The sequence below is a fragment of the Tetrao urogallus genome (genome assembly GCF_951394365.1).
Source record: "Tetrao urogallus genome assembly, chromosome: 2".
NCBI classification, from domain to species: Eukaryota; Metazoa; Chordata; class Aves; order Galliformes; family Phasianidae; genus Tetrao; species Tetrao urogallus.
In genome coordinates, this window is record NC_136814.1 from 54,905,137 (window position 1) to 54,930,815 (window position 25,679).

General features: G+C 36.2%; 1 protein-coding gene across 1 annotated transcript in view; it reads left to right on the plus strand.

Annotated features, from left to right (window-relative positions):
* Positions 1-4,372: 4,372 nt before the first annotated feature.
* Positions 4,373-25,679, plus strand: part of HBS1L (HBS1 like translational GTPase) — a gene marked incomplete at both ends in the record, with an annotated part of 63,726 nt that continues 42,419 nt past the window's right edge. Inside the window, 5 exons of the mRNA XM_079550342.1 lie at positions 4,373-4,415; positions 6,984-7,049; positions 8,245-8,382; positions 11,788-11,982; positions 12,631-12,804. Of these exons, the coding sequence (XP_079406468.1) occupies positions 4,373-4,415; positions 6,984-7,049; positions 8,245-8,382; positions 11,788-11,982; positions 12,631-12,804 (616 nt within the window). The remainder of the gene's footprint in view (positions 4,416-6,983; positions 7,050-8,244; positions 8,383-11,787; positions 11,983-12,630; positions 12,805-25,679) is intronic.

Below are 25,679 nucleotides of genomic sequence, written 5' to 3' on the forward strand. Positions count from 1 at the left end.
AAGAGAAAGTCTTAATCCTTTTAATCTTCATGTAAGAATTTGGCTGTGTGCCTGATGATTTTCATCACCTACCTCACTCTGTAAGGACAGTACACTTTGTAAAATTCTTAAAGAAATGAATACAACTCTCTGTTGCAATCACATCATATTTTTATTTGCATTCTATGGTAAAAACAATTAAGCTGAGATTTTCAGTGAGTGCTTCACAGTGCCTACATTTACTATGTTTGCAGCAACTGTGCTTGAATTCAAACTCCTGCCTTTGTAGCTGTATGGTTCAACAACAGCCCCCTTCTTGAGAGGCTGAACTTCCCTTTCTGGGCCATTGTTGGACTCATTCTACATGAGAACCAGAAGAGTTGCAGATGATTATAAGGAAATTTAGGATTGAGCCCAAAATCCTTAGAGAAATACAGACATAGCTAAAGTCACATAAATAATAGAATCATAGAATCATAGAATGGCCTGGATTGAAAAGGATCACAGTGATCATCTAGTTCCAACCACCCTGCTATGTGCAGGGTCGCCAACCACTAGAGCAGGTTGACCAGAATGACATCCAGCTTGAGCCTTGAATGCCTCCAGGGATGGGGCATTCATCATTTATTCCTTCCTAAAAAACTAACTTTATGTATTTGTGAAGAACACAAAATGTTGGGGTTTTTTTGTTTGTTTGTTTGTTTTTTGTTAACCCATTTGAACAGGCAACATTTCCACATCAGATTGACATTATATAGCTTACTTGTCTAATTTTGCTAGATCCTATTGAATAACATCTAGACTAATGTATATCATATCATCTCACATGCAAAACTTGCTGTTCCACACATTGATAAATTCTAAAAAAAATAATATATTTAACAAGTTCATTATACTGTGGAAAAGTGGAGATACTTGCTATTTACCGTATATACAAAATGATCTTTTATTAATACTCATTGCATTCTTAGTCACCTCCTGATCTAGATAGCATCATTTCAAAAATTAGACTTATTTTTTGTTAGCAGTTCTTTTGCTTTAGTCAAATCATTTATCAGCTGGAAAAGTACACAGTGATATTGATAATATCTCTATTTTAAAACTTACCCATCTACTGCATAGTATGGCATGATATCTGGAATTAAGCTGCTCTTTTCCAAACCATGGATTGCTTAACTTCGGTTGAAAAAAAAAGCAATATTGCAATATTGAAATAGACAAAATATATTTCTTTTAACTAAAAGCACTGCAACTACTAGAAATCTGGATAACTTCACATTAAGAAGAAATAACACCATTCACAAGATTTTCTGCTAAGCAAAAGTACATGATTAAAGTTATTTTATTATGGAATAGCGTGAATACCCACCTCTGACGTTCACACAGTTTCAGTGGGCAGGAAGGAAATAAACACTCATAGTGCTTATCAGAAGTGACCTGGTTAGTCATTTCTCTATCAGAATTACTGGAGGCAGACTGATATGATTCCCTGCTAGGGAAGTAATTGCTGCTGAAGGAGTACTGTGTAGTCAGACTGCTTTGCTATTGGGTGAATACCTTTCATGAACCTTGCATTCACTTCCAAATAGCAGTAGCTGTTAGAGGTGGGAATTGAGAACTAAAGCTTATTTTTTCTCAAACACTTAAACAGTTGGTCAGTTTCCCTAAAATTAGAAATGCAAGAAATGATTATAATGCATTTATGACTTCTAAGAGACAGCGCTATAATATAAAACAAGTGCATTTCTGTATCAAATTATTGTTCCTGGCTGTTTTTTTGTTTTGTTTTGTTTTTGTTTTTTTCGGGGGGGGGGGTGGGGGGTGGGGGGGTATTTTTGTAGGTCTTTATATTATATCACTAAACTTCCAACTTTAATGTTAATGCTGTGGAAAGGTTATACAGCATATTATGTGCAATATTAGATACTCTGTAATTTTTAATGCTGTTATCTTTTTTTCCTTCTTTTAAATATTATTTTTGAACTACTGTGAACAATGTTACATTTGAATATCAAGCAAATGAAATGTAGGTCATATCTGCAGAGGTCACAGTAGCTGAAAATGCAAACTGATAACATAATGAACATGAACATAAAATTCAAAAATGAAAAATAATTATTTGATAAGCAGCTGGCAATTTGTGTAAAAAGCATGATGACGAAGACTAAAAGAAGCATCTTTGCAATTCCATGATCTGGTTTGAAAAGAGAAATGTCACTATTTGAAAAAGGAAAATATGTTAAATTTACATGATTAATACTCACTGCACATTTTAACATTTCAAAAATGGGAGTAATTCTTGAGGTTGAAAAAAGTGCAGTTTCCAAGTTAAAGCTGTTGGAGGCAAACTGGCAGAGTGTTATGACGGTTGTAGTGGTAAAGGGTTCTAACTTACAGTGCTAATTTACTTCACTAGAGGACCAGATTGCACATGCTACAATCAGTTCTTAATTTAGAATTGTATCACCCGACAAAAGATACCACCTCAGCTCTACATGATGTTACACAACTTTAAAGCACGACCTGTTTGGCCCTGCATTTAGGAGTTTTCTACAAGCACTCCCACTGCAAACTTATTTTGAATGTATCAGTCTGACTTCTGCTAGAAGCAATGGGAATCAGTAGTTTAGAAATTTCATACATTTCTGCAGGGAATCACTACTGTTACAAATGGTTTGGGTACGTATTTGTCATAATCCTTCAAAAACTGCACTTGAAGACACTCAAGAGCTTCTAAAGACTGTTTCATGCCATGTGGCACTTAACATTTAGCAAGCATCAGCAAAGCTTGCTTATGATACTTTAAATCATAAAGTATGACAGCAGTTCTGCATCTTTGACCCATATCAAGAGACTGGGGCAGATAGTGATCAATACAATTTCTGTCAAACTCTGCGGCAGAGAGCATTTATTTCTGTCACTGAAGGTCAACAATACATCAACATTAATTAGATATTTTTGTTTCCAGTTGTAATTTAATCCTAGCACCATATGAAAGACACCATATAGATCTTAAGTTTGTGCAGCTGAGTGTGCCATTCTGTACAAACTGATTAGAAATATGCAAATAACACAAGGAAACAATCTGCACATTTGCATACAATTTGTACATGAACACAAACTTTGGCTTATGTTTAATACACCTTCCCTCTGGCAGTAGTCAGGAAGGATATGGAGTTGCAGATAGAGACAGCTTTTGCTTTACCAGTCGGGACAAGACAATAGCTAAGCACCTTTTGGACAACCAGGCTCTGTATGCTTGTTGGGATGCGTGGCTGGAAGTGAACTGAGGACAAATGGGCTATGCAGGTCGCTGGAGGAAGCTGGATTTGCAGCTGTGTCTGGACAGGACACAAAGAAGGTAAACAAACTATTAAATGTCTTGAATGGAAGATAGAGACATCTGACTTGAGAAATACTGGAGGGGCCACCTGCCTAGCAGTCCCTGAACAACTGCAAATGTCTGGGAAATAACTGACTCTTTTGAGCTGAACTCCAGCGCAGGGAAACCTGTGGCATTGAGGCCCTGGAGCACCAGTGGGCCTATGAACAGGGATGTCACACTTCTCTCTGCTCCTGCAGCTTTCCAGCTTGCCTTACTCCCTGACCCAGCACGAGTATGAGCTGCAGGCATATTTCTTCACAACCTGGCTTTTAGGTGGTTCTCACCATAGGATGGCACGTAAGTGAAAGCAAGACCTCCATGAAGCCTAATAACTCAAAGCTTGAGCATTTACCACCACCAACAGCCATGCTAATCAGTACAGCCCATTTATCAGCCACCAGCCCGCAATGGCTATGGGTCACCAGCAGCCAGGTCACATTGAGCTGCTACAGGCCCATCGCTGCAAGTTTGCAGGGTGCTTCAAATGCCTTTCTGACACTACCACTGTCATACTGCACAAATACAGAAAACATTTTCGGGTCAGTGTTCCTTTCAGCAAACTTAGGCCAACTCAGAATGCTACGCTGTCTTAACAGATGTGACCGCTCTGAGACTCAGTCGGTTAAATACATATGTTTATACATGTGAACATGGTTGTAGCAGTTTATTCATTTTGGGCTACGCTCAATGGCTCATATACACACGATTACAATTCAAGTGCCATGAGCACACCTCAAGCCAGACGGGCCGCCCAGCACCCGTCCTGCCCGGCGGAGCTCCTCCTGCTGCGAGAGTGGATTCGCCACCACCCCGCGCTGCGCCACGACCGCCGATCAGCACGCGCCGCATCTCCCGGACAGCACTGCGCATGCGCGAAGCCGCGGCGCGGCCGGAAGTGCGCTCGGTGCGCTTGCGCAGAGGGCTTCTCCGCGACTTGACGGAGACCAACATGGCGTCCTAGGCCCACCGTCCCACCGTCAGCGGGCGAGCGACGCGGCCGCTGCCATCATGTCCCGGCACAGGAACGTCCGAGGCTACAACTATGACGAAGGTAGTGGCGAGCAGGAGTTGGTGGCCGTGTCCGACGCCGTTCCCGCTTCGGGCCTGCCGACAGCCCCTCCCTTCGCGCAACCCCGACCCGTCAGCCCTTTCCCGGCGGGTCCCTGAGGAGACCGCCCGGCTCGAAGTGAGGGCGTGGGGGATCGTCGGGCCGGTGGGAGGGGAAATGCAGCTCGTTCCCTTCCCCTCCCCTCCGCGGGGGTTGGACGAGGCGCTGTGGGAGGCCTCGCCCCGCTCCCCCTCGGCCCCCCCCGCCGCTTCCCGCCCGTGGCCGCGCTGCCGCCCGCCGCCGACGTGCTGCCTCGTGGTCAGCGTGGGAACGCGGCCCTGGCAAGCTGAGCTACCCGGCCCGGGGCTGCCAAGGCTGAGCGCCTTTCGGAGGCGTGGGAGTCGCTTAAAGCCAGTATCGGTGTGACTGAGCCTCTCTTGAGTCTTTTGGAAGTTTGTGGGGCCCAGTCTCAGTGCAGCAAGATGGTATAATGTGGATAAGCGACAACATCTGTACAGCGGCGGCACTTCTGTGTAGGAGAGCCGTAGTTCTAGAGGACAGAGTTGGGTGTCTAAGGAAGAATCAGATATTTCTGCTGTATTGCACTAAAGTTTGCATGTAGTGAATGAGATCTCATGTAAGAATTTGTCTCGAGCTTACAGTAAAGTGGCATCTTTTTGTCCTATTAATACAGGCAAACTGTCCTTTGTGCCTTTTTGCTCAAGGGTTTTATTTGTGTTGGCTTGCCTTGTGAAAAAAGTGGGCACACTTCCACTTTATACTGGTGTTTTAGATAACACTTTAGCGTGGAAGCAGCTATTTTGTTGCTTTTTTGTCGCATACAAAAAATGCAGGAAATATTTCTGCCTGTCCGCTCTTCCTGTTGAGTGAACAAAGTTCATGAATTTTTGAGCTGAATTTTTTCAGCCTCTATAGGTATTTACTTTGTCAAAGATGTTGGTCTTGACTGGACCTCTGTCCTCTGTGTGAGTAGAATTTTATAACTCACTTTAGTGCTTGTACTTAGATGAGGAGTTCTTTTAACTGAGTTTACTGAGATGCACTGCAAATTGATGTAACCAATTATGAGGCCTATGTTGCTATTGCTACTCTGAAATTCTACTGCTGCATTACACATCAGGTTTAATTATAGGTATGTATACGTGTGGTCTATATACTTCCGCCATATATTACTTTTGCAGTCACGTGTAATCTTGCTACATTACTCTGAATACATGTATGTATATTGCTTTGTTAAGCCCAAGTACTGGTTTTCTAAAGTAAATATCTGCAGTATTTTTGGTTTCTTTTCATAGGAAGGCTTCTTCTGAGGCCCGAGGAAGGATTTTCAGCCTTCATGTAACTGTATTCTGTTTCTGAGCTCTTTTTGAGGTAGTGTGTTCAGGGCTGAATGAGTTCTGAACTGAAATCTGCTGAATTCCTGCAAAGAGTATGTTTGCAAAATAGCTGTTGATGCTGTGGAACGTATCTCTGGTCTCTAAACTGTTTTCTATTAGTTTTTAAAAAATAGTCTATGGTAAATGCAAGTTAAATTGACATTGATTTTTTTTTTTTCCTGTTTTGTGTTGAGAGTAAAATTAACCTTTCACATCTCAAATAATTCTGTTTGTTTTTTGGATGGATACGTTGTTTGTAATTTTCTAGTTCTGCGGCCTTTAAGATGGTATCTGAGTACCAGATTTCTGTGTAGCTGCCAGCTACTTTTTCCTCTTGCTCTTGGAAAAAGAAGCAAACAATATTTGTGAATTTGTTAAGCAGATGCAACAACATCTTTAAAAGTATTTCATTATTCTATTATGTATTTCATTATCCTTGGTGAAAAGTGCAAGTTTATTTTCAAGATCTATGTAATGCCAGGGTATGTGTTTATTTTTAATTGGGAATAATTTACTTTCTAATTGTGTTTCCTGATGATTGATTCTTGATTTGTTTTTTTAAAATTTGAATTGTTAAGGTCTATGGGTGTTTCTGAGTAACTGTATAGGATTCTTGTTTTTTGGCTGAAACTGCTTGAAACTACAGTGGGAAGAAATTTAGAATTATGCTTTTGCCTTGCTGAACTTTGAGTTTTGGAAGGTGGGTGGATAAACGAGGATAGGTCAGTGAAAGCTGAGAAATAGGTAAGTATAGAGTAGAAATCCCAATCTGAGCTACAGCAGTGATGATTGTAATAGAACACTCTTTTGTTAAGGCTATCGAGAGTCAGGCAGAAATATCAAGAGAAGCACTAGGAATAGAAGTTGGTAGAACTGAAGGAAGTTAGATGATGAGGGCAGCATTCCAGAGGAGATGATGAAGAATTGCAACTCCTGAAATTTTTCAGCTGAGAAATAAAGTACTGTATTATTTCAACATCTAATAGTAGAGCGTCTTACCTAGGTAAATGGACAGCAACTTATTGTACTTCTGGAATACTGGAGATGTAGAAGATCTTAATACCCTACAAAGAAGAACAAAAAATCCACGGTCCTTTGAATGATTTTATGATTCTATTTAAAAATTGTGCAAACTAAACCCTTATTTATTTATTTATTTATTTTTACTTGATAGATTTTGAAGATGATGATGTGTATGGCCAGTCAGTAGAAGATGATTATTGCATTTCTCCTTCTACAGGTTAGTTCAAATAATTGCGTATAAAAATGGTTAACATGTTCAGTCATGTCAACTACATTACTTTGGGGAACGGATGGTCAGAATGTGCTTCATATGAATATCTGATTTATGGATATACGTTGATGGTGTTGAAATGTTGGCTATCTTTAAAAAAGTATTTGTAGGATCCATCTCTGTGCAACAGTTGTGATTCAGTGTCTGGTATTTGATATCTTTTACAAAACTTTGAAGGCACATGAGTCTTTGTGGGATGCACCACTGGCCCTTGCTTGCAGCTGTTCTCATGCAAGTTGATGTGAAGTTAATAAGCTTCTGATTATTTGGAACATGGCAAAACAGGTGCAAAAATAGTGATGCTATGTGCTCAAGTAAGATGGGATTGGAGTGGCTTGGCCTAGCTGAATTCAACTTAGCTGTAATACTACTAGATTGTATTCATCTCTGAAAGAAGATTCAGGGTTTGCCTGGGTTGGGTGGCGGTGTAGAGCCAGATAGACCCTAGAAATAGTATAGCTGATGTTGTTCTGCAGCTGTGCGAATGTGGATGACTTTTTTTGGTTCTAAATCCACAGCATCTATGATGTGGCATCTGGCCATGGGTAATTGAGTTAATTGGATCCTTAAAAGTCTGTTTCTCTGTCATCCTTTTTAGATAAGCTAATCTGGGTATATATTTTTACTAATTGTAGTCCCATTCCCTGATTTAAATGTTAACATTTTGAGTTTCTAAGTTTAATTGCTAGTCTTTTCTTGATGTTTTCTAAGGAATAGGGTATTTTTTCATTCAGTGATGAAGCTTGTGTGTACTTGAAAAATAGTTAATAGTGTGACAGTACAATACTGTAAGTGCAGTATTTATTTGCATGCTAACTTTTTCACTTGTCACTGAAGTTTTTTTAAAAAAAAAAAAAAAAAAAGTTTGGAATAATATTATGAAGACATCAGGCCATAGGAGGTAATTCAGTGTAGAAAGTAACTATTTTTCAGACCTGGAATATTTTTTTCTGTTTGAGTATTGAACTTGTTAATTACTTAGGTGATGTGGACAGATACAAAGATATTTCCCAATTTGTCTTTTCACTGTGGTGAAAACAGTTTAGCATCCTAACTTTTTTTTCTTGTCATTTTTGTTTTTAAAGGAGGAAGTAATACTTGTTTTTGTTTTTTTTAATACTTGAATTTTTACCTAATGTAGCAGCTCAGTTTATCTACTCAAGACGAGACAAACCAGCAACGTTTGCTGAGCCACTGGAAGAGGAATATGGCTATGAGGATACGGAAGATACTGCTGGTTATTTTATGCCCAATCATCAGTTGACTGAAGTTGATAGAGGTAATAACAGAAAAATAATACTACTCAGACCTATCTGATGTGATTCAAAGTAGTAGACCAAATAGTCTGAACTCAGTCTTACACAACCAACTTACCTTTTGATATTCTGAAATCTTATGTTAGAACTACGTGCTTCATGGGCAGTAGCATCCATGGTGATTCTTCAGGCTCGTAACTGCCTTTTGTATAATACTTGTATCTCGCTTGCTTACATTGAAATATACTTTTACTTTTGTAGCAGTTTCAAGCGTGACAGGGTAGAGGGACTCCTTTCTCCTCTTTTGTTGTGGAGGAAAGAAAAATGACCCAATTAAGGTAGGGAGAGATAACAAATTCACTACCAATAGTAGAAGAATGTGAGATAATAATAAGAAAAGGGAGTTATAGTTAGTAACTCAAATGGGAGAGAGAGGAAGGCCAGAAGTGCATTGCTGCTCTCTGTGCTGCTGGCTCCCAGAAGAAGCCCTCATCCATGTCACCTGGAATTGGAGATCATATTAAGGCTCTAGGGAAATGCAGTACATCTCAGTGATCTTCCTCCTAGGGAGTCAGAACTCACGTGAGACTGCTAGACAAAAGGAAGTACAGCTCTGCAGTGCACTGTGCCTCTTCATTCAACAGCCTATTGTATGATGTCATGATATGGAATAGTGTTATAACCAGGAAAGCTTTCTTACTGGAAATATTTAGATTTGATATGAAATATAAACCACAGAACTACTGTACTGTTTTAGACCAAACATCTGTGTAGCTTAATATCTTTACTCCACAAATGGAATGAGGGGAGAAAGAGTATTTGTATATAGAATGGTCTTTTACTTACATTGCATTCCAAAAATGGTAGGTAGTAGTATTTGGGATGTGTGAAGTGATACATTTCCTTGAAACGATGTCATTAGCTACCCATATCCTTTACAGTTTTATCTGATGCTGTCCTGAATCCGTTAGTCATTGATTTCCACTTGATGCTGTAGCTGTAAGTTCAATATTAAAAGCCCAGTTCCATGTACTGAGAGGTGGGGTAAAGAATAATTGCTTTTGTTTTTCAAACTTGCTACCTAATATTTTAAATGTTCTGTGAAAAGGATTCACAAGTCTCTTTCCTAAATATTAATAGCTAACTTTTTGTTTTTAACTTATTTGGAATTTTGAGAGTTATTTTTATGTTAGTAAGCACAAAATTTTATTGTTGAATGAATGGAAAATGTATAAATGAAATTCGGTACTTAAAATATACATTGTTGAAAATTCTGGAGCAATAGATAAATCTAAATTTAATATCAGTTGAATTTGTAGAATCAGTGATAATGTATATACATGGGTAAATGATAAATTGGGGGTGTAATATGCTTTGTAGCAGGAAGTGATGCTGTAAAAGGTAATTGGAAAGAGCCAGTCTAGATGCAGTTATCTGAGGACTGGAGCACCTTTTCTATGAGGAAGGGTTGAGGAAAGTGGGCTTCTTTAGCTTGGAGAAGAGAAGGCTCCAGGGTGACCTCATTGTGGCCTTCCAATATTTGAAGGGAGTGTATAAACAGGAGGGGGAATAACTGTTTAAGAGGGTGGGTAGTGATAGGACAAGGGGGAGTGGTCTTAAACTGAGACAGTGGGGGTTTAGGTTAGATATTAGGAGGAAGTTTTTCACTCCGAGGGTGGTGATGCACTGGAACAGGTTGCCCAAGGAGGTTGTGGATGCCCCATCCCTGGAGGCATTCAAGGCCAGGCTGGATGTGGCTCTGGGCAGCCTGGTCTGGTGGTTGGCAACCCTGCACATAGCAGGGGGTTGAAACTCGATGATCGTTGTGGTTCTTTTCAACCCAGGGCATTGTATGATTCTGTGATGTAGACAATGCCATAAACTGAGTTTTCATAATACTTTTGACAATGTCCGTCAGTTATTAAGAAGTGATATGGGAATGAGGAAACTCATTTGGACACAAAGGAAAAAGATGGAAGGGAAAACTACCAATAACCATTTCCATTGTGAATTCGGCAGTGTTTTTTCATAAGATCTGTTCTATTTCGGTATTATCATAGAGCACTTGGAAAAGTGTGACAAGTTGGCCATTAATACAAGAGTACTGATTGTAATCAAGGTAGGGAATTGGAGATTATTCATCCTAATTGACAGGTAATAAAATGTTCAACTGAGACATTGTCCAGGGCTCTACCAGTACTTGTTCTGCATCAAAACAGCTGATGTAAGTAACCGTGTGGAGTTCTGTAGTATTGGATTTGCTTAGCAGAGTTCTTTCAGTGTTGCCATCTTCGAGGGGTTGTTCAAATAAGGAATTTGCAGTTTTCTTACTGTTGTTTTAATGGTCTTCGTGAAACTGGCAGTAACAGTGATGTTCAAGATACTCTTCTGTTCTGTTAGGTTTTTATCTTTGAGATCAGCACATTACTTCCATTGAAGTGACATCTTGTTAAATTTTTTGTCTCTAGCTATGTGGGATGTCAGAACTTAGGGAACTTATCTTAATCAGGATTTGTATTGTGGTCAGCTTTATCGGCTACTCTAATTTGAGGAAGTTTGCTTACTAAATTACAAAAATATTTATTTAAAAAAAAAAAGACTGGTGAGAGTGATGATAATTGTGTCATTAGGCTTAAATTGAAAAGAGAAAGATGTCTGAGGAAAAAACACTTTTTTTTTTCTGAACTATTGTGAGTATATCTTTAGTGTAACTTTTCTTTCATTTTGAACTGTGCTCAAATCCTGGAAAGTGAAAATAACTTCTTTATATTTTTTAACTTTAGGATTTAATTTTGTAACTTTTCATTTCCCTGTATGTTTTGTAGTGTTTTTCTCAGGAGTGTAGGAATACATTATAAATAAAATGGATTTTATGAACCAAAAATATTTTTTGATTCTAGGAGAGGTAGTTTGAAAGCTGCTGCATTCATCTGGTTTTGCTAGTATTTAAACTTTTTCAATTTTTAGGGCCTGAGTGTACCAAAAACGCTGCTTTAATTTTGATACAAGTTGTAGCTCCTGTAAACACTTAACATAGAAACCCGTTTAACAGAATGTTTTAACTTACTAAACGATTTTGAGTAATTTTAAGGGGATCACCTGTATTTCTACTCTGCAGTTAGTTTTATAACATCAAAGTATTACGATGTTGAGACTTTATTATAGACTAATAAAAACATAGTAGTCAGTGATGTGTTCCTTACTACAATATTTGAAATGAATCAAATATTCTCCAGGGTTCCAGGGATAAAATTTTACTGTGAAAATAAAAGAGATTAATTTATGAAGGGTTTATCTCTTACTGTGGTATTTCTCTCTGTTTTTTTCTATTTCTGTTTTTGTTAATCAGATGTGTGGTGTTTGTAGTTAGGCTGATTTGTTAGAACTTTGTTTTGTGTCAGTTTGTAACAGTAATTTGTTTTTTATAGCTCGTCTTAGTTCATGCCTTGATCAAATGAGAGAAGTTTTGGCGGAGTCTGTACCAGACCAAGCAATGGAGCAAGCAGTACTGGCTAGTAAATTTGATGTACAGAAGGCTTTGGATCTTGTGCTTTCACAAGACAGTAAGCAAAACGTGAAGACCAAGGATGAGGATGCTGTGATTGTAAGAAAGACGACAAAAGGTATGCTATTATTTAATTGTTTGGATTCAAGATGTTTCATTTGTATATACAGTTAATTTTGGCTTTCCAGGCTGTGAGGATGATTATTGTTGCATTAGCAATTTATTGGAAATCTTAAAGATGCCAACTGCTATTTCTTTGTTCTGAAAATGTTTAAAGGAAGCAGTGTGTTTCACTGGTGTAACTGTCAGCTTAAATTCAGAATGTAAGCAACCATCTGCATTTCATAGTAAATTTCTGAATTTTCATGTATGACTTAATTAATAAAAATATGTCCTAACTTGTACTTTCAATCTTTGTTCAGTAAACTGACATTCCACAGTGATACCTTTTGTGTGTGTGTGTGTGTGTGTGTGTATAATTTGTACAGTAACTTTCTTGTTTTGATTTCTACTTGAATCTTTATAGTCCTTACTGGCATTGCTTTGCTGATTTGTGAAGTTGTGTAGGTATTTCAGTAGATAACAATAATTTAGTTGTAGAACAGCAGATATCTTTGAATAACACTTTGTAATTAAATGCCTTTTCATGTTTCTTCTTGATTTTTTTTTTTTTTTTTTTTTTTTTTTTTTTTTTTTGATGCTGCTCTCTACTTTCTTCGTTGTGGCTGTACTTCCATCTGAAAATTTTTGGCTATTGTAAGGTAAGGAGACTTACTTTGTTTTCCAGAATTACTTACTAATAAAAACTGTTCCACTTGTGCAGTAGAAAATGTTGACAGCTCCAACAAACCAGAGGTTGGAAATTTGACAGCCAAAACTGGTTCGGCTTGTTATTCCTTAATTGCAAGTGACAAAATGCTCCCTAATGTTGAAAAAACTGGTATATACTCATCTGAAAAGAAAGGATCAAAATCCTCTTCACTCGTTCTGTCTTCTTCCAGTGATGATACCTGTAAAGAATCATTTTATGAGCCTATGAATGAGACAGAGAATCAGCTATCAGAAAGTGCAAGTGTAGTAGGTTCAATTTCTGACAGTGAAGATGCTTGCTGTAGGATAGGAAGTAACCCATCTGGAAATTCTTCATTTAAGAAGTTGAAATGCAAGGAAGCACAGGACTTGAAATCCTTGCTGATGCAGAATGTGGCTTGTGATTCTCTGAGTCTTAAAGACAGTATTCCATCTATTTCCTCAGAGACTTTTGATGGCAGTAGTAATGAAAATTTTTGCAGTCCTTGCGTAACGTGCGCTTTAGGAGAATTGGCTCTTGATAATGAAGTCAGCCATGCTGCACATAGAAAGAAGGAACTCGAAAACTTTTCTTCACTTGTGCAAAGTAGAACGCAAGAAAGCCCCTCTTCAGAGATGGCTACGTTGCCAGTTTTAAGGTCTGGAAATACATCATTGGCTGACTTACTTCAGGAGCACCAGGAAAGCGGTGCAAGCCACTGTTATTCTTTGGCTGATCTTTATACCCAGGCAACAGCAAGTATCTCAGATGAGAATTTGGGAACCTCATCGCTGTCACAACTAGTAAGTCAACCACAGACTTCAAGTGGGATGCCAGAGTTAACAGGATCTTTGTCTTCTCTAGCCCTCTCTTCAGTTTCTCCACTAAAGGAGGTTGAGAACTTAACACTCTCTGATTTAATAGCAGAGGCTATTGAAGTAGATGATACTCAACAGAAAGCAGACTTTTCTGTACTCAGTGTAACTGAATTGAGGCCCTCTAAAAGAACAAACATTGATTTAAGTGTCCTTTTAAAAAATGCGAACGCACCCGCAGAGCAGAATGTGATAGAACAGTCAAATGTCTTAATTCCCGAAACAAAACTTTTAAAGGCAAAGCAGGGAAAATGTTCTGGCTTAGGTAAAACAAATAAGACCAGAAGAGGGCTTACTTCCAAGAGGCAGGACTTGTCCCTTTCATGGATGAAGGCTCTGCGTGCAAGACCTTCAGCATTTGCTTTAACTTTATGTCTTCCTTATCCTCCAAAAGGTTATAAGCGACACACAGTTGGTGTGCATAAAGCTTTCCTGTACAGTAGACAAGTACAAGATGTAAAACCTAAGGAAATTGCTCCTAAAACAGCCATAACGCCATTTGACTTCAAAACAGCATCTCCTGATGATATTGTAAAAGCTAATCAACAAAAAGCTTTTACAAGAAAGTAGCACAAGGAAAAAGAAAAGAATCAATGTTTTTATCTTGGTACGTTGTAAAAAGAAATACATAGGACCTATTTACAGTCCAGAATTGAGTTTTTAAATTTTTTTAATTGATGTGACGATTCTCACTGTAAGATTGGTAACAAATTTGTATGTGAACTTTTTAACTGTTGCACTGAATATCTTTATTTTTGCTTAATTTTCACTTACAACTTTTTTAACTTTTGTGAAGTCTCGAACTTTAGTATGTTGATACGGCATATACAATATCTTATAAACCTCTTTGGACTTGTTGGAACACCTGTCTAGGGGTATTTGTATATATGTTTCATGGGGAAGAACACTGAAGTATTATTTTTTTTGAAATAACTCAGTTTTGCTATGTAGTGTGTAGTTTGGGGTGTGGAAACCTCAGTTTAGATTGCAACTGTTTTATTAAATGCTCTTAAAGCTTAATCTCCTGGTAAGGTATGCTGTTAATCACTATTCTCTTTATTATACTTAAAAAATTCTTCATTTTTAAAAAGCCTCACTAACCTCAGGTTTTGATTGAAAGTTGTAATAGGACATGTATAGTTTTCAATAGGACCAAATTTGTTGGGGAGCAAGCGCTTACATTTGAAATTGCATTCCCTTTCTTCCATTCTCCAGTCATCTGTCAGAATATGGGTTTCAGGATTTTACTGTAGCTGTTTTGTAGATAAATATGTGGCACATGTTTCACGGGAAGTTTTAGTAGAATTCTGTCATTTGTTTTCAAGTCCTTTAGAAGAGCATTGGACTAGCTTCTAACTTTAGCATGGGTGTATTTTCTTAGTGGAAGAAAATGTTTCAGACAAAAAGCATAGGTGCTTTTTATATCTGCCTCTTGTCCATTTTGAAGAAAGCTTCCATAGTGGTGTACACATATTGTTTTCTACTATTGCCACCATCACTGTTATTTCAGAGCTTTACACTGAAGATTGGAATTGGGACATCTAGAACTGACTTTTTTAGCTGATGACCAGATTCTGGTGCCCTTGTTAGTCAAGTTAGAGACGTGTGTATCTTTACATTGGTATACATTAGTATACATTAATTCTTTGGTATACTTCCAGTGTCAGTGTTTTAGATTCCTATCAGCAAAATGTGCAATAGAGGTACTGCTGCAACTAAAAAAATACATTTGTTCGGGTACTGTAATATGTGTATTTGTAACAAACTTGGCAGCTAGTATAGAAGAGTAGATATGGTTTTAATCTGGTTTTCATTTAGTGTGTTGTATCAAAAGATAGGACAAAAACTTAAGTTGATTCCTGACTTCAGGTTGCACTGTAATTTTGTTTCTAAATAAAAACAGGATGAGTTCCAGTGTGCTCAGGTATAAATTTCACGTTCTGTATATTTACTTGTTTGTCTGGTTGATGCTAGCTGTTGTTTTGTAGGACTGTCAGCAATTTGACCTCTGACCTCTCAAATGACATTCATATTTCTAATTCTTACTAATAAAAGTTATATTTAATAACAGTGCTGACGTGTTTATGTTCTAGATTACATTTCAGATTCAATCGTCTGTATCCTTACTTGTTTCAAGTGCCTTAAAGCATTGAAGTATAAGCAATACAATCCAGCATTCACGCTGTGTTCTCGTAAGTTCATGAGCAGGAACAGAATTGTTGTATTTCCTTTGCCTTTAGGTCGAGGATCTACCTTTCTTCCATAAATTAACATCCGTGTAGTTTCTTGATCCCTCTTAGGTTCATATTCTTGATGGAACTAGATAGATTGTACACTACTTCACTGATCAGTTTTAATAGCAAATTGTACTTTTATAGGTGTCTGTTTCTCCGTAGTTAGTATTAACTTCTCACTTCTACAAAGTTCAGATGTATTTTTCCCACTGAGGCAAAATGTCCTATTTGGAGAATTTATTGCTAAAATTAGCGAGTTTTTTTGATGGTTTATATTCTTCTAGTAGATAAATTTTAATTTCTGTATGTGAAGTAATAGTGGAAGGCTTGCTGAAGGCATGCCTGGCTATATATTGGAGATCTCCTTGTTTTCTTATGTTCCATGTACTCTTGGGGCTAGATAGAGATTTCTAATGTGTACATTTCTAAATTTTTCTTGTAAGATTTTTTTTCCCTCTAAATCTTTGTTGTGTTGAACTTTTCATTGTTTTTGGTCTGCTTTTTCAATCTCTTGTCCACTGTTCTTTGCCTGAAATTTCTTAGCATTTGTAATAAACTTAGAGCTGAGTACTGGGACATACATGGAAGTATATAACTGTGGATGCATTTGGAAAGCATGTGCAAGAAGTAGGTGGCAATGTGTAGTACTTAGAACAGTTTTGCCATGGGTTTCATGCAAATAAAACTTTGAATAAGTGACTGAAGCCCAAGGCCGGTATCATATGTTTATTGGGGTTCTTACTATAGAATTGATATCTTAATAAAAAAACCTTTGGATCTTGTTTAGTAGCTAAATTTTCATGTATAAATATTTTTTTGTTTGCATGTATCTCAGTATTGCCAGTGATCTTGAAGAATCAATGCATGCTTTTCTGTGTATGAGGAGTGGGGGAGGAATTTTTCTTCAGCCTGTAATTCTGAATCCTGAAACGAGGCTTAAATTAATACAAATTTGTAGGCTGGGCACTAAAAGGATGCCTAAATGAAGAATAAATCTGATTTCCAATTAATTTTCAGCAGAGGCAATTTCAACACTTGCAAAAATTTACTTTTTTTTTTTTTTTTTTTTTTTTTTTTTTTTTTTTTAAACCAAAGGTGTTACTGTGTATGCTTCGTTGTTACTCCTTAATTTCTTTAATCTTGTTAATGAGAGCCAGGTTTCTTTCATCAGTAATGGATTTAATATTCTTAAAATACTCCATAAATATAATGGTATATGGCATTTGTGTATAACAACTCTGTTTCTGCCTGTGTTACGCTTAAAATAATCTTATTTTACTGGTGTGTATATATAATTTTTCCCTTCAAATTGCAGCTACTGTGTATTTTTGTCTAATATGGGTTAGTTGTATTTGTTTTGGAATACACATTAACATTGTAAAGTACTTGTGTCTATGTTGACATATGAACATGTGAAAGATAATGTCAAGCTACGTAGACATATGGCTTCTGGTATTTGGACTGTATATTTCTAAGGTGTTGCATACATTAAATTTATTTTGCACGTTATTCTTAATTAAGTGGATACTGATTTTTTTATATGAAATTATGTTTTGGATATTGCTTTATACGCTTAAATAAAATGCATATTTGAAAATGCAGTCTTAATTACAGTTTCTTGTTAATTTCTTCATACAATTACAGTGGTGATTAAATGTTCTGTAATTGCTTCTGTTGTGGGAACACTGAAATTCATGCCTAAATATGCACAGGCATCATTTTTTCAATGAAAGATTGCCTTGGAGAAAATAGGGCAGAAACTGACACATGCTAATACAGCTTCAGGTACTATATTCAGGCTCCAATTTGCTTTTGTTCGAAATGGGTGTTTGAAGTTATGTTGATAATTTTGATAGCATTTTAAAACCATATTAGGGTCTTAAAAATGAAGGGGTATCAGTGAAAGAAGAAAAAGGCACAAAATAATACTAGCTTTCTAGATCGTTGTTATGGTAGAAGGTACTACAGTAGACTACTAAATAAAGTTTCTGAGTATCTCTTCCATTTACCTCTTCTGGGTTTCTTTTTCTAGCTGATTTTTACCAGAACATGCTTTGGAAAACGAGTGTGAATTGACTTTGATTTCTATTGGAACCTATTTTGGAAAATCAGGGCAAATGAAAAGTAAAAATAAAAAAGAGAAGAATACGAAAATAACCCCCAGTAGGATTTCAAAAATGATTGCTTTTGCATACTTTTTAATGTAATAATAGTTACCTGTTTTTTTTTTAAATCACAACAGAAAATTTGGTGCTTTTTTTCCTTCCCAGCTTGTAGGATGTTAGAAGCAGAAAATTCCAATTTTAGAACAATGAGATCAAAACTTCACATAACTGTTGTTTTTTTTTAATTCAGAAATTGCTATTTGAGTAATTTCTAATAGAATTGTTCAGACAATTCTTGGGATCCTAAAAAGCAGCAAGGTACTTCAGTTTCTGGAACTGCTGTACAATAATATTTTGAAGAGACCAGTTGGTGCAGAGGGGTGGAGTTTGCTGTTTTTGTTCTGACGTTTTCCTCCAGTCATGTGATTCAAATTCATTTTTCATTAATCAGCAATTTCTAAAAATCAGCACTTATGCAGAAAGTTTCAGAGCAGTTTCTGCAGAAATGACTAGCTGTTCAAAATAGTTCTAAGATGATAGGATATGAATTCTTTTAATGGAGTATGTACAGTTTATCACAGTATGTTATATATAGACAGCAGTTTAGTTCTATACACAGTCAGGTCTGAAATCTAAAGTGCCCAATTTTCTAAAATTGTTGTAAAAACAGTCTTTATATTAACATTGAGTTGTGGTAGGGAGGGGAAAAAAAAAAAAAAAAAAACAACAGACCCACCCAATCTCATTGCTTTAAGAATTTTATTTTTACTCTGTGAATTACAAAGTACTGAAAAGGTGAGGGTTTGCTGCTTTTTTTTTTTTTTTCTTTGAAAACTGAGATAATTTTTATTGGTAACTCTTATTTACAAGAAATACAGACAGCTGGCAAGCTCTGAAGTAGATTTTATGTTGAATTCATGAAGTTCAGTCGTATGTTCAGATGATGAGGAAATGTCACTGCTTTAACTTGTATATACTTCTGTGTGTCCTGATGGTTTTGACCTTACAGCATTTTCAGTAGGGAGGTTAACAGAATCATTTTTCGTGTGAAACAGATGTATTTACTCTGTACTAGAAAACAGAGATGAAATAAAATCCAAAGCCAGTGAATGTGTTATTTATTTTCAGGGAGCTTTCTTCTGCTTCACAAATTGCTATCTTAATGGGGCAGTTCAGAGGGAATGGGGTCTGTATTTTAATATTACTATGCTGTACAACCAAATTATTCTTTTATCTACACACTTTAAAGTACTTTTTTTTCCATTGCCAGAAGTCAAAGCTAACTCAGTTTGTGTGGTTTTAGGTGATTGTTGAAATTAATGATTCTTGTGAAGTTTCTGGTGTCTGTCATTAAAGAAACATACATTATTTAGTTTGTGGAAACATTACATTGAGTACTTAAAAATGGCCTGTTAAAATTAAGCCTCTATGACTTCTTAGGTATGTCTGTAGTTCTGTTGGCGTCATTATTCCTTTACAGAATAAGTCATTGTCCTTCTGTACAACTTTCTGGTGGTAAAGTGACTAGAAAGTGGCTAGAACCTGTAAAATTGTGGATTGCAAAGATTAAAATGACGTGTTTTTAATGAGAATTCATGCTTCATGAGCAGTTCAAGAATTTCAGATTAGTGAAGACTCTTTCTACAGTAGGAATATGGATGTTCTGGAGAAGAGTTTTACTAGTGAAGTATTTATTCATTGTCATGTTAGTAGTAGATGAAGATGGACCTTAGTATTTAATTTGGCTATATTGAGTTTCTGGGTCTATGAAATCAAAGAATGAAATCTTAATATATTTTCTTAAAGCAATGAAGTTTGTCATATTTATAGCACTGCTCAGGTGTCCATTTTTTTCTAAGCAGTGGTTGTTAGTGCTGCTCAGATTACACTGTGAAAGTGCACTGTTGCAATATGGTTGCTCTCAGAGTGGCTTCTCTAGAAGTTCAAATTTCTCAAAAATATTTATGTAAAAATGGTGCCTTAGTCAAAAAAGATGTGCATTCTGTACATACTCATTTCATTTCTGTTTGCTTTTTCTGTCTAAACTACATTTTCATCTCTTGTTACCCTCGTTAGAGTTACAGAACAAATACAGATACTGGTGAGCGAGCAAGATTCTATTCCATTTCAGGCACTGTTAACGGAATTGTTAACCACTTTATGACACTAAGATTTTTGGTTTTAGTGATGTGTGAGCGAGAAGGAGGTCAAATCTCTGTAAATGTGCACTCCTTGCAGGAAATAAAAAAAAAACAAAACTGTGAACTGAGCATGTTTGGCTTGGCGTTGGGGTAGAAAGGAAGAATCTTTTTCAAATGAGTGCCATTGTCATAGGTGAACTATCTGTGTGGGGGACTGGCTATTTTGTATCATGGTAGAACAGGGCCTTCATAGTGTTATATGTATAAATATTTGGTGGAATACAGTAAAAAGGCTAAATAGGAAGTGAAGCACAGGAAGCTGAAAAGCCTTACTCATGATATGCCAGATAATCTAGGAATAGAGTGTAGGTCTATTTTTCTAGATGTTGAACTGTATTGCTTCTCTTTTGTCTGTTAATAGTATATTTATCATACCATATTATAGCAAGTATTTTTATTATTTAGGTATTATTATATACTACGTTTTAGCAAGTACTTATTCACTGACATTTGTTGTTGATTTCTGATTTTTATTAATAATGCAGGTATTCAGGTTGTTGATATGAAGACAGGACATTTTCAAGAATATGACCCACAAGCAAAACAAGTAGATGCTTAGCTTGCATTTACTTAACGTTATTTATCTTAACAGTTTTCTAGAATTCATTCTTTGACTCTTCTGTGTAAATATCTTCTTTCAATTTTGCCTTACGCCAGAAGAAAATGGAAATCTCACAAGCATTACCACAAAGTGAGTTAATGTAAATAGCTTTTTCTTATCATTCATTTGAATGCAGTAGGGCCTATTTTTGATTCTTAACGGTGCTTTTTCAGTCCAAGCACATATGATTTTTTTTTTTTTTTGCTGACTTCATATGCTGCAACCGATATTGACAAGTAGCTTTGGCCATTTCTGCTCTGTTATTGTGATTAGGTGATCTTGGAAGTCTTAACTAAAAATAAAATCATGAACTGATATCTTAGGGAGAACTCCAAAGAAATCTTGGAGAAAATAACATTGTGAAGTTTGATTGTGATGTCCAATATGCTTTCATTAGCCAAAAAGTTTTTATTTCCACTTACCATACTTAGCTGTAATCCCTTGATTTTGCCCATTACAAAATTGGTAATTTATACCTAGATACTGAAAAGAAATATTTTTCCCAACTTCCATTGGCTTTTCTCATTATCCAGTAACAGAAGTTCTCAAATGCCCAATAAGAGCCCTTTATACCTAGTGATACTTTAGTACAACACATATTCAGCCTGTGGCAAGGGGAATGTGTTCTTTACTGAATGGAAACGTGTGAAATCTGACATGACTAGCAATACTACTTTCCATGATTTAAGATAGGACTGATAATGTAAGACTTCAGTGTTTTAGGTAAGAAAAATGTATTCATGTACTTCAGGAGAAGCAATTCAGTCTTGACACTAAGGTACTGTGTGGGTTTTAGAAAGGAAGTGGGTTATTTCAGGGAAAAATGTGTCATCAGTATTGAAAAGCTTCTTAAAATCCTTTGAGATATCTCTTTGAGCTTCTCCTTATACATACCATACACCTACAATGGAAAAAGTGACACTCCAAGTGTTTTTGGAGTTTTCTTTTGTAGTCTTTTAACACTAGTATGATTTGGCTTTTTCACACAACATATAATCCGATACAAAGTCGATCATTTTCGTAGTTGCTGCATTGTGTGTGAAAGTTGAGTGTTTTGCTTGGAAACTAAGAGATCTTAGATAAAACTAAAAATGGTTATTATTATTTTAGAAGCTTAAGATTCCAGAAAAAAAGCAGCGATCTTGGGGAAACAGTAGCTCTGCTTGTTCAGTGATGTTGTATATCAGTCCTTTCCAGGTCATGGTAAAGATGGCCATTGTTTCCTTTTCCTTGTGTCCTTAAAAGGTAATGTGAAAAATTTTCAGAAATCTCAGATGTGATTGCTGGAGTGCTGGGAAGGTTTGGTTGAGAGTCGTAGTTTTCAAAAATCTTAAATTGAAAATTTGTTTGGTAATCCATTCTCCACTGCCAGTTTTGGTAAAACATATATTTTTCTGTTTTCTGTGGCAGATTCTTATGTGATTTTTCTTTGCTAGCATGAGAATTATCTATCTGTAGATTTACTACTAGTACTGAATGACAGTTTTCTTCCCTTAAGATTGTCATTTGCAAGTCAGTATAGGAAAAATGGCCCAGTACATCTGTTGTTTTTTTTTTTCTCCTTATATTACATTTTCTCTGTGTGGACCAAGTGTTTAAAGTTGCTTGATTAACACTTAACAGTCAGTGTTGAATGTCCTGTATCAGTATGTCACACTCAGGCTTGGATAAATATGGTGCTGAGAACAGGAGTCTTAATACTAGTTCAGCATGAGCATTCTGAATCAAAATCATCAGGCAGATTGGTAGGAGAAATGCATGTTGTAATGGTTGTAAGATCTAAAATGTTAGAGAAGTCATGAAAAAGTTATTTTTATGATAGAATTTCAAAGCTCTGAAAAATTGTTCTAGAATTGTTTGTGACCTTGTAAAATAAACTTGTAAATAAAGGAAGAATATCTTATTTGAAAACATAACTGAATGAGGTATTCTTTCTGTAACTAAGACTACAGTAAGGCTATTTTACAAGTTTTTATCAAGTCATCTGTCTCATGTTTTCGTTTGCGTTGTCTATGGGAAAAGACTTGTTTTCTGAGTTACTGAGTTGATAGTCTGAGCTCTTCAGTAATAGAGTGATCACTTCACCATTCCCAGCCAGCACTTTCCCTGCAGTAGGAAGCAGAATTCAATTACATTTGCATTAGTAGTCTTTTAATTTAGAAGCACTTTAATGCTGGCTGTTAGCATTTTATCTCTGTTTTCTGAGGATAAATACTGTGTTTTTTCAGAGACAATCTGCTCTTTGCAGCATGTATTATTCAGCAATTTTACGGATAAATAATTGCTGCTGTAGTGTTAATGTATTATCAGTCCAGAAGCTGTAACTTCTCCCTGACGTTTACATTTGAGTACTCAAAGCAAAGCTGTTGATTAGACTTAAGACAGTGATATTTCACACTTGTTAACCAATGCATTTCAGCTTCAGAAATTAGCGTGTCACCTGAATGTTAGAAGTATGGGTATATCAAATTCAAAATTGTGGGATTTAAACAACAGCAACAAACTAATTTAAAATATATCTGTTACCAAGGAAAAATTAACTTGAGCTGCAGAACAGAACATGTAGAAATTCAGGAATGAAGTTAAAAGGCAAAAGCCAAGGTGATGTTAAAATACAACAAGAAAATACAAAACTACTTTATACTGTCTTTTTTTATTCTAGGTAACTTAAACTGCAGATAATTTTATTTCTGGTAAAATTTGTGTTATCAGTTCCTACCTTATCTCTGTCCTGTCTTCTGAATGTGCTTTTGTAGTATCATACATTTTTTTATTCCGTGTGGTTCAGTATTGTTACAAGACTTGTCAGTTGTGTGCTGTACTGTTATGTCATAGATATGCCAACAGAAATGTTGCCCGCTCGCTACTTGTATGCCTCTGTACCAAAATGTTTTGTCCTTTGTTGACAAAATATTATCCATTTTTTTTAATCATCTCAACTCCCTTGTATTTCCTTTCATGATAAGTGATGTTTTAGTGTTTAGAGTTGACAATTACAAGTAACTTGAGTACCAGATTCCTCCTGTCTTCTGTTAGACCTGTGCCATGAAGCTTAAAACTCTTGAAGTTACTGTCAAAACTCTACAGAATTACTGTAGAAATTCATACATAAAAAGCCAAAACCTCTGAAAAATAATGTTGCTAGTAAGTTCAGTATGGAGGAAAGCCATGTCTGTGGAATACGTAATACCTGGTTGACAAACAGGGAGGAACTGTGACTGGTCTTGTTGCTTCAGTTACTCTTCTGTGTTTTTACTGCATTTAAAAATCCAGGTTAAATGGAAACTTTATATCTAATTAATTCCAAAATATAAGTTGAAGTTGTTTTGAGTACTCCTTGAGTCCTTGTTACCACCTTTTTGTGGTTTTAGAATCACATTTTCCTATTTTTAATGTTTTCCTCTTCCCTATTGCAGGCTTACATAGATAGGAAAATGACTAACTTTGCTTGTCAGCTAAGTAAGGGGGTGAAAGTGGGTATATGCAAAGAACAACTCAATGCCCAAGTCAAAAAAAAAAGAGGAAAATTGCCTCTTAAAGATCTTAGGTAAAGGCTTTTCAAGGCTATTGTATGATTTTAATTGTGTTTTTTGATATATGTATTCTGGTAAACTTGTAAGGTTGTGGTTGTGATCTGTGTGCATGCAGTTACTGCTGTACATGTCTTAACTTTTCTTTCACTGCAACAAGGAAGAGGAAAACGTGGAAAAAAAGAACTTCAGACTGCACAGGTTTCTCTCTGAAGTCCGGGTAGAATGAAATGCACTTCTTCAGACTGGCAAATGAACTTTTCTCTTTTTGGTATTCATTATCATTCATATCCTGCATCTGATAAATCTTGCAAACTTACTTGAAACCACATTGTGTTTTACTGTATTCAGGTTTTATTCTAGACTAGGGTACACAGCTCTTTATAAACCAGTTTTGATCTCCTGAATAGTTTCAGTGGACAATAGAATTAATGAACAATAGAGCCTCCTATGCTGTGCTTCATGTCCCATCTATATGCAGGATGTTTTCTAGATAATCTCCCTTATTCAGAGTATGGTAATGTTCAGTCTCCCTTTTTTTCTAGACTTAATCAAGTTTATCTTTGATAAGTATAGGATCTTGATACATTTGGCTTGGGGCAGAGGAGTTCTTAGGAAACTGGAGAATAGTTAAATTCTCAGAGGGATAATGTACGTAAATTGTGCAAACGTAATGTAGATAATGTAAAACAGGCTTCAATTACAAAGGGAAATCTTTATGTAAATTAGGAAGTTTGTTATACTGAAGGTAGGACAGTTTTTATAATATTTTCCTAAATTTTAATACAGAACGGATTTTAATGTATCTTTTGCTGCTTAGATCTATGTTACTATATGTGTCATGTAGATTTTGCTTTGCTTGCTTTCATTTTGTTTGATTCTGCATGACTTGGACCTCTTCTTCTTGCAACAGTTCCCTTGATAAATAAAATTACTACCTAATACCAGGATTTTTTCAGTTAGCTAGTGAAAGCCCTACTGTCAGCTTAATATTCTCGTGTTAGGTTCACTGACTTCCTAATAAATACCCACTGATAGCATCCACAATGTATTCCTCATGAAATTACATCTTCATTATGTGTATATTGTAGCAACATTTGTACAAACAGTGTGGTGGATAATGGCTTGAGATTTGTGTGAAAGTGTTTTTTTTTTTGTTTGTTTGTTTTTTTAAACTTCTGTCAGTTCTTTTTTCTAATACTTGCTATGACACTGTGTGAGGTTCTTGATGTCAGATAAATTCAGTGTGCTTGATCAGCCAGCTTCTTTGATGGAGCCTGTGTTTGTTTTGCAAGTTAAATTCTGAGATCTTTAGCAGTTTTACACCTAGCTTTCAAAGATCCTTTCTCTGTAAATGTGTTGCCTCTAACATGTTTATGTAGTAAAGAATACTAAAGCTTTTACTTTTCAGTACTCTTTGTCTTTTTTAATAACCATTGCATCCTTTGTGTTTTGACCTGCCTCAAATGTTTACCCTAT